General features: G+C 38.2%; 2 protein-coding genes across 4 annotated transcripts in view; both read right to left on the reverse strand.

Moving 5' to 3' along the window:
- The window catches only part of LOC105220033 (molybdopterin synthase catalytic subunit), a 126,681-nt gene extending 119,965 nt beyond the window's left edge, over positions 1–6,716 (reverse strand). For all 3 annotated transcript variants that reach the window (XM_054226134.1, XM_054226133.1, XM_011196411.3), the window contains exons 1-2: positions 6,450–6,716; positions 6,096–6,387 (exon numbers count right to left, since the gene is read on the reverse strand). In XM_054226134.1, the coding sequence (XP_054082109.1) occupies positions 6,096–6,387; positions 6,450–6,581 (424 nt within the window). In that variant the 5' untranslated portion in view covers positions 6,582–6,716. The remainder of the gene's footprint in view (positions 1–6,095; positions 6,388–6,449) is intronic.
- LOC105220032 (molybdopterin synthase sulfur carrier subunit) lies at positions 6,522–6,848 on the reverse strand. The gene has a single exon (XM_011196409.3). The coding sequence runs from the start codon at positions 6,846–6,848 to the stop codon at positions 6,588–6,590; it is 261 nt and encodes an 86-aa protein (XP_011194711.1). The 3' UTR covers positions 6,522–6,587.
- Positions 6,849–15,875: the final 9,027 nt, after the last annotated feature.

The following is a 15,875-nucleotide window of genomic DNA, read 5'->3' on the forward strand; positions in this document are numbered from 1 at the left end:
CAAAGGTCCTGTTTGTTGCATACAAGTAATTCTTCTATGATTTCGATATTAATTTCCAAGGCAGGGTGATAAGAGTCCTCTGGCAAAACTAAAGGATCAGATCGGACCTCAGAAACTGTTGAAGTATTATCAACATAGACCAAATCTAAGAATTTACCAAACTTGTTCGGAATTAAGTTAATTTGGTTAAGACCCATCCCAGACATTTCTTCCAAAAACTCATTAAAGCTTAAACGAGTGCAAAAAGGGGTAATGCAATCGTCAACAGATTTCCAAGATACACACGGTAAATTGAAATCGCCTAGAACAATTATGTAATCAGTATTCTTAGCAATTGAAAAAACATTATTTATTAAAGAAGCATGCTGCGTATATACAGATAAGTCCGATTGAGGCGGAATATAAGATAAATAGAACATTTATTAATACAAATTCGTATGCACTTAAATTCAATAAAGTCCGCATGAGGAACTTCTACTTCTTCAGATGGAATTGAAGAATGCACAGCAAATAGTACACCCCCCCGACTCTGTTCAGTCGATCGCATCTAAAGATTTGAAATTCACTATTTAATATTTCGTTTTCAAAGATATGAGGTTTAAGCCTCGTTTCAGTAAAAGCGATGACTTTAAAATTACAATTAGTGCTGTTCAAATACAATTCTTTTAATTTTGTATTTAAACCCCTTACATTTTGATAGTGAATTTGTAATGAATTTTTTATAATTAGTTTTTTGAATCCGCGGCATTTTTTGGAATATGAGCAATTACAGATTGTTTTTGTTGCTTTTGCTCGAATTCGCGCACGAAAGCACCAGGTGGCCAAAATGATTCATCAAGTAGCAATTGAAAATTAACAGCTGAAACGCCAATCTTGAAAGAAGATATGTTTCTTTCGTATTTAAAGTTAAATTTTCTGACATCAATATCAATATCGTTAATTTTTAATTTCGACGAGATGTAAAACTTTATATCTTCGATTGTGGTATCCGAAGCGAATCTCGAAACGAAAATTGATTTTCGTTGAGGTATTACTACCAAATTTTTTGCCACAAACTCAGAGTTAATAGGAGGCGGATCCTGAATAGTTTTCCGCTTAAGGTTATCGTTATTTATTTTCGGAGGATTAAGCACTTTTGAAGAGGAAGGCTTCTCTCCTTGAGGGCAAGGAGATGAAAGATTAATAAGGTCTAATTTCACCGGTGACATACTTTTTACGGACAAAGTGGCAGGTTCTTCATTAGATGGACGTTTACGTTTTGATGAAGGCTTAGCATTATCATCTTGATCATTTAGGCATTTAAATGATTGAAACAACACTTCATAATGCTTAAATTTTTCTGTAAGGTTTTGAAGTTCTCGACCGATTTCTTTAAAATTATTGCGCGCCTGTTTAAAAACTTTAAATAATTCAATATCTGTCGGTCTACACTTTAAGCACTACCAGCGCAGACCCTTTCCATCGAGAATAGAATCTAAGATTCTACCTGTCAATCCAGCACATTTAAGATGGACAAGCCCGTCACAAAGCCAACAAGAAACAAAACGATCAGAATCGCCTTTAATAGTACAATTCGGAAAATTGCAAGTCATTATGAAAAAAAAAAATTTAAATTGAAGGAAAAAACAGAATAGTAAATAATAATAAAAATTAAAATATGATATAATAGTAAATAGAAAAACAATAATAGTTATACTGAATTAGCCGAGATCACAACCAATATAATAGTGAGCAGTTTGAGAAGCACTGAGCCACTTAAAAATAACACGCAAACAGCTGTGAGCAAAAATGAAAGAAAAAAGACGAATCAAAAGAAAAAGAGCAAATTAAAACAAAAACAATATGCAATCGCACAAACAATTGCAAAGTAGGAAATAAAATTGATAATTGATAACAACAACAAATGATTTAAAAGACTCGGCACCAGAATTTAAGAAAATAGTTAAAATACAATTAAAATTTAAATATAACACAAAAGCACATTAGCACAAATACTTAGCTTTAGATTACACTTATTAAAAGTAAAAAGCATTAATAAATTTAAGCACAAATTCAAGAACCGAGGAAAAATTAAACTTCACAGTTTGACGTGTTGCCAGATTGAAATTGATAAGGATGCGACAATTGACGCAGTGAAAAAAAATTAAATGTTTACGCACTGCATATAGACGTGAATTGGTGAAGGTACGCAAGAGCGAAAAGTCTGGGGCAGGTGCTGAGGAAATATATGTACCAAATCTATGGTACTTCAATAAGTTGGAATTTTTGGGTGACCAAGAGATGCAAATAGATGGTTTTTGCTCATTCGACGAATCTATCGATATTGAAAAAGTAAGTACATACTCGTAGATTATGAGAAGTAATAATTTTTTATTTTGAGAAAAATTGGAGTTATTACAAAAATTGATAGAGCTTATACAAATTTATTCTGCCAAGGCACTGCACCAACAGTACTAAAGTAATTACAAAATTTATCGCGAACATGCTTGGCGTTGTTGGAAGAGTTGGTACACTTTGTCGGCTCCAAATCTGTCAAATAGTCATTTGTAGTACTCCCAGTATCCATTTCGTTGGAGTTTCTCAAATAAATTGACTCATTTTCTTTTAAATAATTGCAATAATGTGGCTTTTTCTGGATTCAACACTCGCTCCTATTCCCGTTGTCGTTATCGTTTTAAAACGACTTAAGAACTCCTATTTGGCATTCCTGTTGGCGTTAACGACATTTATCGAAAATAAATTGAGATTCCCCAATTTGAAACGACTATAGAAACGACATAGAAACAGTCGTTTTTTGTCGTTGCTGTAATTGTGAGCGTCATAGAAACGACGCGGTTGTTTGAAGGAATATTTGAAGTGAAGATGAAAATTCCAAATCGGAAACAGTTTGAAATTTTAATTTCTGAAATGGAAAAATATCCTGCCTTTGCCAAGGACTTTAGAAAAGGGATAAATCCTTTAAATTTCAATTTCTTGGGTAGAATATTTTTTTTCTCAAAAAGAAAAAAAAAAAAAACTAAATCCATTCCACCGCTTTCTCGCGTCGGAAATTGTTGGCATTAATAAAATAGCATTTTTATATCTAAGAGTATATTTAAGATATGAAAGGTCTAAAAATTCACAACGAAGAAAAAAATAGTACTCCAACAAGACGAGGAGTTAATAAACACATACCCATGTCTCCTTTGGCTGGACCACTAGGTAGAGTAGTCGAATTAGCCAGAAGCAAGGAGCATGAGATTGAAGTATAACATATTTTAGAAGAAAGTTAGGAGGACGCAGATGTCACCACTTCTTTTAAAAAATCAAATAAAGATGGAAGACTAACATTGTTGTACGTAAGTACAATAAATACAGTGATAACGTTGTTTAGAGTAAAAAGAGAATAGCATAAAATCCATTAAGGACTGCTTTAAAAATTTGTCTCGTTACATAAGAAAGAAATGTTTATATAGGAAAAGAGCGCCTTAAAGTATACTATATAAAATATGTAGACAAATTTCGATAACTTATCTTAGGCGTTACGATATATTTCAAGAATATAAATTTAGTAACGAAACGACGATAAGAACGACGACGACTTAGAAACGACTATTAAAACGACAACGACAACGGGAAATACCCGAAAACGGCTGGCTAAAATGCCAAATGCGTTTTCTACAATACGTCGAGCTCTAGAAAGTCGGTAGTTAAAGATTTGCTGTTCGATCGATAAATTAGAGCGGCTGTACGTTTTCATTAGATTTTTCAAGAGAGGAAATGCGTCATCCCCTACGAATACGAATGGAAATATATCTTCGGACAGTGGTAGCTTTTCCGGATCAGGTAAACATAGAAGCCCTTCATCATATAAATACTTCAACTTGGATTGCGAGAAAACACCTGCATCTGATGCTCAGCCATTTGTTCCCACTTCCACTGATATGAATTCGTAGTTTGCATTGACCACCGCCATCATCACAATACTAAAACTTTTCTTATAATTAAAATAGAAAGACCCAGATTTTGACGCGTTATAATCAAACATGTTCACTCCGCGAAGCACACAATGGAAATAAAGGTTGTCAAATCGGTTTGTCGCGAGTGCTCAACCGTCTTCAAACAGATTTGTCAAACAAATTTGTCGTGAGTGAGCCGCTTAAGCAAACGGTATGTTTGATATTGCTCTAGTTAAATAAAGCTGACTGGGACGGTTTCACAGAATTCACCGAGAGTGCCTTCACCGCTCTACCCATTCCTTCGGACGTAATCGTTGGCGAACGTCAATTCCGCAAAGTAATCACCGCTGATTCTGCTCGCGTCATACCAGCCGGAAGAATTGCAAACATGCGCTCGAATTTCCCCGACTGAAGCGGCAGTTGTAACAAATGAGCATGACTCCTTAGGCCAGTTCGATTTCTGTGATCCCCGCATAAGGGAACTCAATTTGGAGATTCGACAACTGGTAAACAACTATAAGCGGACGTATTGGCTTTGAAAAGCCAGATATATATCTTCGCAACGGTGATTCTTCAAGAGAATTGATAGAGACTTTTACTTCCCAGCACCTTTGCCTAGCAAAAATATAGAAGAGTTGTACAAACACCGTTTAATCCTATTAGGTATAATAAAGGAACTTGGGACGCCAATTAAATCAAGTTTGTTTGTTTGTATCTTTCCGACAGATTATGCATCTTAGTTTTAATTTCGGCCGCTGTGAATGCAACAACAAAAAGGACAAAGAAACGTTGCTGGCTACTTACAACGATATCGGCCGGCCGGTCGTAAATTACGCAGCACCGGTATGGTCGCCTGGATTTAGCGGCACGCAGCATAGGAAGATACATACGTGTCAGAACACCGCACTCCGTAAAGCAACAGGATGCCTCTTGATGTCACCAGAAGCACATTTGCACAATGAGGCCACTATGCTGCCTATTAAGGAGCATAATGAACTGGTTACCAAGCAGTTTCAACTAGGGTGCTTTCGTAGAAATCACCCATGTAGTCACTTGCTGGAAGCTGAACAGCCCCCCCATGTGCATCAAGAGGTCACTCCTACAATACGTCGATGATCTTTGAAAGAAAAACGTTAACGTTATTGTAAAAATTGGTAGTTGGTTTTAAATTTCTTTTGACGCAGAGTTATAGTAGCTGGGTGTTTATAGCTATAACTTTAAATTTTTAATGACAGCCAATATATGCACTTTATTTACTAGTACAGTAATCCCCTCTTAAGGGGAAATTTTAGTTACTGGGGTGCCAAGGTTTGAGGACATTTTTATGTTTATTAGGCCAAAAAAACATTTTTTAATAAATAAAAAATTGATATCTCGTACCCTTTACGAGATAGTCACACATGAATAACGGATTATATCGGTTATTTTTTTGAAGCAGAAAGTAGTTCTACGCGAAAGGACTTTCCATTTCCACCTCTTGGATAACCGGTGTTGGCTCAAACAGAGTTTTTTTTTTTAACCGCGGCCGAAGGCCGCCAATGCAGCAAAAAGTGAAAGGCACTTAAATGAATCCCGCTTAAGTGCCTCCAGATAATTATCAAGCTTTTCTTCATTCATTTTTATTTTAGAATGAAAGTCACATTTATATCTTTTTAATAACAAAAATACTTATAAATAACAATAAATATCGTCACAAAACTATGTAAACGATTTCCTTTTGACAATACTCAGCGCATTCAGTGTCAAAAATATTAAAAGGCACTTAAAAGAGGAAAATTGCAAACAATTTTCTATTTGTGTCTTACATATTACAGGCACTTAAGAAGGGAATTTTATATGTAAATTTAGAGAAAAAACAACGATGCCGCAATATATTGTCACTTAAGCAGGATTCATTTAAGTGCCAAGTTATCAAGGATCACTGTACTACTTGCCATGCACAAAATTCGATAAAACCGCATTTTTTTTATTTAATAATTTCTATATTTAAAATTTAGAAATATGCCATGGTTTTAGTATAATTTTACGGCTGGTTATTAGCTAGAAAATACAATTTACTTCAATTGCTAATTTAATGGAAACATATGTACATATACATATATTACTTTCGTGATGCTAGTACTTTTTGTAAAATATTAAATTACTTAACCCACTGACATTCTTTATTTTCTTTCCAATTTGAATCTCCATCGGCATACAATTCTTTTTTCCAAATAGGTACAGATTTCTTCAAATGCTCAATGGCATATGAAACCGATTCTAAGGCGGCTTGACGATGATGAGACGATATAGCAATAACAACGCTTGCTTCCTTTGGAGCAACCACACCGAGACGGTGATGAATTGCTATGTTCACTACATCTTGCCACTTAGATCGCACATCAGCGCAAATATTTTTAAGTTCTTTTTCAGCCATTGATTCATATGCTTCATATTCAAGTGAACGTACCTACAAATAATAAGTATACTTATGTAATAAATAACTATTTTCGGAGAAAATATTTAACGTACGATTTTTCCTTCAAAGGAATTTCTTGTGGTCCCCACGAATGTTGAAACTGCACCACAACTTTCATGTACAACTGAATTAGTGATGGTTGCGACATCCAAGGGTTCACGAGTAATAGATATAAAATTAGCCATAACTTTTTATCCTCCACTTATTGCTGGAATAATAGCAACCTCATCACCTTCTTGTAGGGACACTAAATTTTCACAGTAGGATTCGTTTATCGCTATAACACAACTATCCTTAATAGGATCTAGGCTAAATTTTTTGCTAATCTTGTTCAAGAGTTCGGATACTTTTATTTGCTGTTCAGTAACAAAAATGGCTGAAGTTAACCCAGAAAGCTCACGTGCTTTGGCGAAAAATAATAGACTAACTTTCACTTCTTTATCAAAACTCATTACTATTACATTAAAACATTACCCGGGGCATGTCGACGGTCAAAACATTTTTTAACAACAATTTTGATTTGCACATTGCGACTGTAGACTGCACCATTATTGCTTATAGTTGTCATAAAAATTTGTATGCCAATTATTGCTCGCAATAAAATTCCACCTTGGCAATTTGACTGATGATATTGTTACGGCTTTCCAAAATCATTCGCTTCCCATCAGAGAACGTCAGGGGTGTCACTTTTTCGCACCCGAATCACATTTATAAATGTGGAGTGCTTGTGGAACTCACAAACAGCAAGAAAAGAATAACACAACCAAACGCACAAATCGCTTTCCGTGTTTTGTGTTTTTGGATTTCGTCACTCACTCAAACAGTAAGCGTCGATTCTATTTCACAAGACACCCAAAAATTTTGCGTAGATAGTCCACTTTCACACGGGCAACTTTTGTTGCTAATTCTCGGGCGATTCTCTTTTGCTGTCGCCCCTTGCGTTCACACGAGCAATTCTTGTTCGACAACTCTGTTCGTGTTTTTCTGTCATTCTCTTTCATATAATTTTCTCAACTTCTTGTACGCATCGTTTCCAAGCAAAAAAATATATTTCATTAATTAATTTTTATCGTTATTCTCAATTTTCTAGCACATTTTAATTATTATATGAATATTGTATTTGCAAATTACATACAAAATTAAATGATTAAATTCAAATTTTCAAATATATTGTAAACATTAATTTTAAAATGTGTGCAAATGCAACTCTGTTACGTAGCAGCGAACTGTTACGAATAAGAACACAAAGCGTGTTGCCTGAACACAGCAGACTCGGCGCGATTTTCCTCTCCTCGTCGCCCCCTCTCCTATAAAACTAAGAATTGCCGCGACAAAAATTGCCCGTGTGAAAGGGGTCATAAGTGAACGGCACAATGCACTGCGCAAAAATGAGCTGTGAGCGAAACACTCATGTTTTACAGTTATGAGATCGAGTGTCCTCAACTTTTATGCTTTTTAAAGTTTATACTATTTTATTATTTAAAATTAAATACATAAGTACATATGAATATATAACACGCAATTTCACATATATGTATGTATATGTGCATATTCACATGTGCGGTTTGAGCTTGTGCGTATGAGCATGTTCGAAATTATCACACACCGATCACACTCTAAGTGTCGTAAACGCACAAATGATTCGGGTACACTTATTGTTAGGGTGTACCCTTGCCGTTCTCTGCTTCCCACAAAACTCTACTCTGAGTTCAATCACTATATTCATAATAAAAAGATAAAATTATATTCTAACAAAAGATTTTATGTTTGGTACATACATATGTATATAAGGTTTGATATTAAAAACCCACCCATCTTCCTAAAGTGGCATAATCCCTGTTCTGCTTCTCTTTTTAGTTTTGTATGTACGCATGTCCCCCCGGGGGATGGGGTCATATGTAGAAGTTGGGGATGGGGTCATATGTAGAAGTTCATGGGGGATGGGGTCATATGTAGAAGTTCACGCAAGTGAGGAAAGTTTCTGATTGCCATTCACTTGGGAGTGGCCAGGAACGATTCTTTTGCATATGACTCAAGCAGCTCACGACTTCCGGTTTTAGACCAAGTATCCCCTGGGTAGCTAACAGACATCCGTTTGGAGGCGAGCTAGTGAGAAGGCGAAGCCCGCTTGTGCGGTTGTGCGTAGGGCTTGGGACCCACCACATAAAAAAATCTCCCCAATGAAAACAAACACCGAGCCTCGGATGAGAAACCCCCCTTTTGATGACGACCCCTGCAAACGTACTAAGGATCATGATTTGAGGGCATGCACCTGGAATGTCCGGACTCTTAATTGGGAAGGTGCCTCTGCCCAGCTGGTTGATGTCCTCATACAACTAAAGGCTGACATCACCGCCGTCAAAGAAGTGCGATGGACGGGACAAGGACGGAAGAAGGTGGGTCCTTGTGACATCTACTACAGCGGCCATATAAAGGAGCGCAAATTTGGTGTTGGATTTGTGGTGGGAGAGAGACTCCGTCGCCGAGTCCTGGCATTCACCCCGGTGGATGAACGTCTAGCCACAATCCGCATAAAAGCGAGGTTCTTCAAAATATCGCTGATTTGCGCCCACGCCCCAACGGAAGAGAAGGACGATGTGACCAAAGACGCTTTCTATGAGCGACTGGAACGCACCTATGAGCGCTGCCCCCGCCACGATGTCAAAATCGTGCTTGGCGATTTTAACGCCAGGGTGGGTAAAGAAGGTGTCTTTGGCACAACAGTCGGAAAATTCAGCCTCCATGACGAAACATCGCCAAACGGCCTGAGGCTGATCGACTTCGCTGGGGCCCGAAATATGGTTGTCTGTAGTACCAGATTCCAGCATAAAAAAATTCATCAAGCAACGTGGCTGTCCCCTGATCGAAACACGCGCAACCAAATCGATCACGTTGTGATAGACGGAAGACATGTCTCCAGTGTTTTAGACGTGCGTACGCTCCGAGGACCAAACATTGACTCGGACCATTATCTAGTAGCAGCAAAGATACGCACTCGCCTCTGTGCAGCAAAGAACGCCCGTCAACAAACACAAGGAAGGTTCGACGTCGAAAAGCTGCAATCACAACCGACAGCCGAACGATTTTCTACTCGACTTGCACTCCTGCTCTCTGAGAGCACTCATCAGCATCTCGATATAAGGGAGCTGTGGAACGGCATCTCAAACTCATTGCATACCGTTGCAGCCGAAACAATTGGTCTCCGGCAACGCCAAAAAACCAGTTGGTACGATGAGAATTGTCGTTCCGCAGTGGAGAGAAAACAGACTGCCTACCTCGCAACGTTGCGATCGACCACAACACGTTCGGGGTGGGATAGATATCGAGAACTGAAGAGGGAAGCGAGACGCATTTGCAGACGTAAAAAGAAAGAGGCCGAAATGCGTGAGTATGAAAAGCTTGAAAAGCTGGCCGACATGGGTAATGCTCGAAAATTTTATGAAAAGATGAGGCGATTAACAGAAGGTTTCAAGACCGGAGCATTATCATGTAGGGACCGAGAAGGTAATCTGGTAACGGATGTCCAGAGCACACTGGGATTATGGAGGGAACACTTCTCCGACCTGCTCAATGGCAGTGAAAGTACAACACCAGGAGATGGCGAACCCGATGGATTACCGGCCGAGCTATTCAAATACGGCGGCGAAGAACTGATAAGGTGCATGCATCAGCTTCTTTGTAGAATATGGTCGGAAGAAAGCATGCCTGACGATTGGAATCTTAGTGTGCTCTGCCCAATCCATAAGAAGGGAGACCCCACAATCTGCGCCAACTACCGTGGTATAAGTCTCCTCAATATCGCATATAAGGTTTTGTCGAGCGTATTGTGTGAAAGACTAAAGCCCACCGTCAACGAACTGATTGGACCTTATCAGTGTGGCTTTAGACCTGGAAAATCCACAATGGACCAGATATTCACCATGCGCCAAATCTTGGAAAAGACCCGAGAGAGAAGAATCGATACTCACCATCTTTTTATCGATTTTCAAGCTGCCTTCGATAGCACGAAAAGGAGCTGCCTTTATGCCGCGATGTCTGAATTTGGTATCCCTGCAAAACTAATACGGCTATGTAAGCTGACGTTGAGCAACACCAAAAGCTCCGTCAGGATCGGGAAAGACCTCTCCGAGCCGTTCGATACCAAACGAGGCTTCAGACAGGGTGACTCACTATCGTGCGACTTCTTCAATCTATTGCTGGAAAAAATAATACCAGCTGCAGAACTAAATAGAGAGGGTACAATCTTCTACAAGAGTGTACAGCTCCTGGCGTATGCCGATGATATTGATATCATCGGAAGCAACAACCGCGCCGTTTGTTCTGCGTTTTCCAGACTAGATAAAGAAGCGAAGCGTATGGGTCTGGTGGTGAATGAGGACAAGACGAAATATCTCCTGTCATCAAACAAACAGTCGGCGCACTCGCGTCTTGGCTCCCACGTCACTGTTGACAGTCATAACTTTGAAGTTGTAGATAATTTCGTTTATCTGGGAACCAACATTAACAACACCAACAATGTCAGCCTTGAAATCCAACGCAGAATCACTCTTGCCAACAGGTGCTACTTTGGACTGAGTAGGCAATTGAAAAGTAAAGTGCTCTCTCGACGAACCAAAATCAAACTCTATAAGTCGCTCATTATTCCCGTCCTGATGTATGGCGCTGAAGCGTGGACGATGACAACATCCGATGAGACGACTCTTAGGGTTTTCGAGAGAAAGGTTTTGCGCAAGATTTATGGTCCTCTAAACATTGGCAACGGCGAATACCGCAGACGATGGAACGATGAGCTGTACGATTTATACGACGACATTGACATAGTTCAGCGAATAAAAAGACAGCGGCTACGCTGGCTAGGTCATGTTGTACGGATGGAAGAAAACACTCCAGCTCTGAAAGTATTCGATGCAGTACCCGCTGGAGGAAGCCGCGGAAAAAGACGATCTCCACTCCGGTGGAAAGACCAAGTGCAAAGTGACCTGGCTTCACTTGGTGTTTCCAGTTGGCGCCAAAAAGCAAAAAGGAGGAATGAGTGGCGCGCTCTGGTGGATTCGGCTATAATCGCTTAAAGCGGTTCCTACGCCAAATATATATATATATATATGTACGCACCAGATGTGTTCATGGGTGTTGCCACTATTGTGTATGTGTTGGTAATAGCTGAAAAACTTTGCATGTGTTCCCAGCAAGTCATGGGTACTGAAACTCCAACACATTCAATGAAATTTTAATATCACCACTACATACATAGGGGGGTCATATGTAGAAGTGCACGCAAGTGAGGAAAGTTCCTGATTGCCATTCACTTGGGAGTGGCCAGGAACGATTCTTTTACATATGATTCAAGCTGCTCACGACTTCCGGTTTTAGACCAAGTATCCCCTGGCTAGACAACAGACATCCGTTTGAAGGCGAGCTAAAGTGAGAAGGCGAAGCCCGCTCCTGCGGTTGTGCATAGGGTTTGGGACCCACCACATAAAAAAAAACCCTCCCCAATGAAAAAACAACCTGAGCCTCGGAAGAGAAACCCCCCTTTTAATGACGACCCCTGCAAACGTACTAAGGATCATGATTTGAGGGCATGCACCTGGAATGTCCGGACCCTTAATTGGGAAGGTGCCTTTGCCCAGCTGGTTGATGTCCTCATACAACTAAAGGCTGACATCACCGCCATCCAAGAAGTGCGATGGACGGGACAAGGACGGACGAAGGTGGGTCCTTGTGACATCTCCTACAGCGGCCATATAAAGGAGCGCAAATTAAGTGTTGGATTTGTGGTGGGAGAGAGAGTACTGGCATTCACACCGGTGGATGAACGTCTAGCCACAAGCCGCATCAAAGCGAAGTTCTTCAACATATCGCTTATTTGCTTATTTATTGAAAATATTATGCCATTTAGGTGTTTATTATTATATTTATACATGTATTATCGTATTACACTATATACATATGTTAAACGTATTGAATAGTTGAAGAATTTTTGCTATCTGTCAAAGGCTGGAAGAAGAGTGGCAAATGTCAAATACCCCGTGTGGCCTGGTAGTGAAAGCTGCTCACATTATGTGAGGACTCTTTTGGTTTCTTCAGGAGTTTTTGTAAGATCTGTTCTTTCATTAATTTCACTAGTACTAGATTCATCCAAGAAGAGGGTTTCTATAAAGTATAACATAAAATTTGAATTTTTACAATATAAAAGTTAGTAATGATTACCTTATGTTTCAGGAATTATAAATCTAGCACGGGCAACGTTCTAGTCATAACATCCATGCTCTTGCTGTAGTATTTCCATTGAACTAATTTCGGTGAATACATGTCCTTGCAAAGCGATACAATAACGTTATGATTCCTCAATACAAGGTGAAAATGAATCAAAAAAGTTCTCCTAATTAAACATACAAGAAGTTTTTAAATTTTTATGATCACAAATATTCACTTAAATTTACCCTCTCTTCAGCTGCTGGTATGGCCAACTGAGGTTCCGGTAAGTCCAAAAATACTGCATTTGCTTTGCCCTCTCTTTGCCTCATTGGCAAAACCCAGTTGACACACGTCGCGATGATAAACGGTTACAAAATCACCTAAACCATGTCGTTTCAATTCTCGTGCTTGTTTTGACTAAAAGGTTTAATTGCACGTAAAAGAAGTGACATTAAACCTAATATATGGTGTGTAAATGATTTGTGTTCCCTGTACCTAGCAGCATTTGCATCCATAGTTCTGGATTTGCTTGCAGCACATATTCCATCGCTTCGAAATTTCTACGCTGCTACCATAAGTGACACCAATAAGTTTGCGTACCTTTAACGCGCCGTATGAGGTTTGAGATATCTGTATGGAAAATGATTTAGACTTTAAGGCAAGATAATATTATAATATTCAATAATTATTTACATATTCAATGGTTTCGCCCTTGATGTTGACCATTGTTGGCGTAGCTCCTATTGCGTGCGTATTACTGTATCACCTTCTTCAATTCCATATTTTGGATTTAGAATACTTTTATTTTACGTTTTACTTATTTAAAAATGCATGCTTCAATAATTTAAACTTTAATTAGGCTGTAGATCACTGATTTAAATAAAACACACAAAATAATACTTCTCAAGCAGCCATGATATGTAGCTCAAAACAAAACTTGTTCAAACATGAAAACTTTGGTTGTTTCTTTCTATCATTCAGGGTGCGGAGAGAAGAGTTGAGGTAAATGTTTATGCACATTTTGACCTTTGTTGCATGTAGTGGTGTTATTAAAATTTCTTTGAATGTGTTGGAATTGGAGTGATAAAAACAAAGATGTCGACGATGTCAAGGCGACAATTTAGAATTTCGTTCCAGAAGAGTTGACACAGCTGCAAACCAGGAACCAGACAATTATCCTACAGACTATTTAAAATTGCCTGGACCAATCAAAAATATATTACACTTATAGATTTCATAAATCGTGTAACAAAGGCATGAGATACAGACGTCAAAAGCCAAAAATAGCAATGTGCAACAAACAAAGTTACAGAATACATTTTTAACGTATTTAAATTGTTTAAATGAGCATAACACAACCAAACAACGTTTCAACACCCCACACTGACAGACAAAATCATCCCAAACGCACAACACTGCCACGGCCCAAGCACCACGCATACGATCTGTTTTCATTTTTTTCTTCATCATTAAGTGCTGAACACATAGAAGACGACAAGCGACGAGCGACATTTGTCAAATATTAAAATACACGCTTTCTTATGGGCACAGATTTTTTGACAACAGCACGACTACGCGACAACAGGCTTGTAGTTTTCGTTGTCGCTAAATTAAAAATGGTTCTAATTTTGGGGACGACAATGGGCAGCTGAAGAGTTGCCACTAACATGTGAAATGTAAAATTATTCAAAGTTCTCACAAGTATGACGTTATTTTGCCAGCAGAAACGTAAAATAGCTTTGATATATCATTTATAATAACAAGCGATTATTTAAAACAAATAAGTCGACCATTTTTACATTTTTTGCACAAATAATTTCGCTTTAAACTAAATATGTAAATTTTATTGAAGTGAAAGATTTTAGTACGGCAACAATGAAATTGTTAATTGATATGTCGCTGCCGTCTTCAAAATGTTCAAGACGCTGGCTTCAAAGCGACATTTAGGATCAGCCGCCACTACATTATTATATTAGAGTTTCTAGTAACTTAAATGTCACTATGTAAGTGTGGTTAGACTTGTAGGCATGCAATTAATGTGAACAATTTTTTTTTCGGTTCGTGTTATAATCGCGGTACGACAAAGGAGCGTTAAATAAAATGGTAAAGGAGAATTGAGATTTGCATGTATTTAACTCCTGCACACAGCATACATGTGTATGTGACGGTATGTATATACGATTATATATTTTTATAATAATTATTGGTAAGTATATGGTATATGTACAATATTATCAGGTAATTTCTAGAATTGCGATAAACTGGTTTGTATGTATGTATGTATTCTATCAACTTTCATATCGGTTTTTGAAACACCGTAATATATTTTAGTACCCGTTTAGTTGAACTATTTAAAGTTATAACGGGGTTATAATTGGCAAACCAGTTTTTAAAACATACATATGTATGTACATGCATATATGTAAGTAATAAGTGGAAGCGATACACTTACTTTTTCTCGCATCAAGGGAATTTTGGGAGAGTGTGATTATTTTTGGGTTGTCCTAATGTTTCCTTCCTTTTGCTTCTTATCCCAGTGTTTAGTGTTCTCCTATTTTCCTGTGTTTGATTCCTTTTGTGCGTGCTTTAGATGTGTGTTGTCTTTACTTTGGTTATGTTGAAGCGTTATTGCATTTTTGTTGGAGTCCGCGCCCGGTGGTGTGATTTGATTAGTTTCGCGCCCGTTGTTGTGGTTTTTGTTTGCTTCACTGTATAACACTGTATATATTGCTTTATATTCACTGTTGGGGTCACTGCACTTTTTGGTTTGATATATTATGTATAAATATGTATGTACGCGTGTGTATGTAAATGTGTATAATTTTATTTTTTTTCTATTCTCGCAACAAAAGTTGCTAAAGAGAGTATTATAGTTTTGTCCACATAACGGTTGTTTGTAAGTCCTAAAACTAAACGAGTTAGATAAAGGGTTATATATACCAAAGTGATATGGGTGACGAGTAAAATTGAGATATCTTAATGAAACTTGGATCACGTATTCCTTGGCACCATAAGAAGGTTAAGTTCGAAAATGGGCGGAATCGGACTACTGCCACGCCCACAAAATGGCGATAACCAAAAACACATAAAGAGCTATAACTAAGCCATAAATAAAGTTACGAAAATAAAATTTGGATCATAGGATCGCATTAGAGAGGGGCACATTTGAATTTAATTTTTTTGGAAAAGTGGGTGTGACCCCGCCCCCAAATAGGTTTTTTGTATATATCTTGCAAACCAATAAAGCTATGTAAACCAAACTTTCTGCAGTCGTTTCTTTT

This window comes from Zeugodacus cucurbitae, chromosome 2 (genome assembly GCF_028554725.1).
Source record: "Zeugodacus cucurbitae isolate PBARC_wt_2022May chromosome 2, idZeuCucr1.2, whole genome shotgun sequence".
In the NCBI taxonomy this organism is placed as follows: Eukaryota; Metazoa; Arthropoda; class Insecta; order Diptera; family Tephritidae; genus Zeugodacus; species Zeugodacus cucurbitae.

Bases quoted from the DNA above. Each gene is read 5' to 3' on its own strand.
- LOC105220032 (XM_011196409.3), bottom strand. From the start codon at position 6,848: ATGAGTTTTGATAAAGAAGTGAAAGTTAGTCTATTATTTTTCGCCAAA.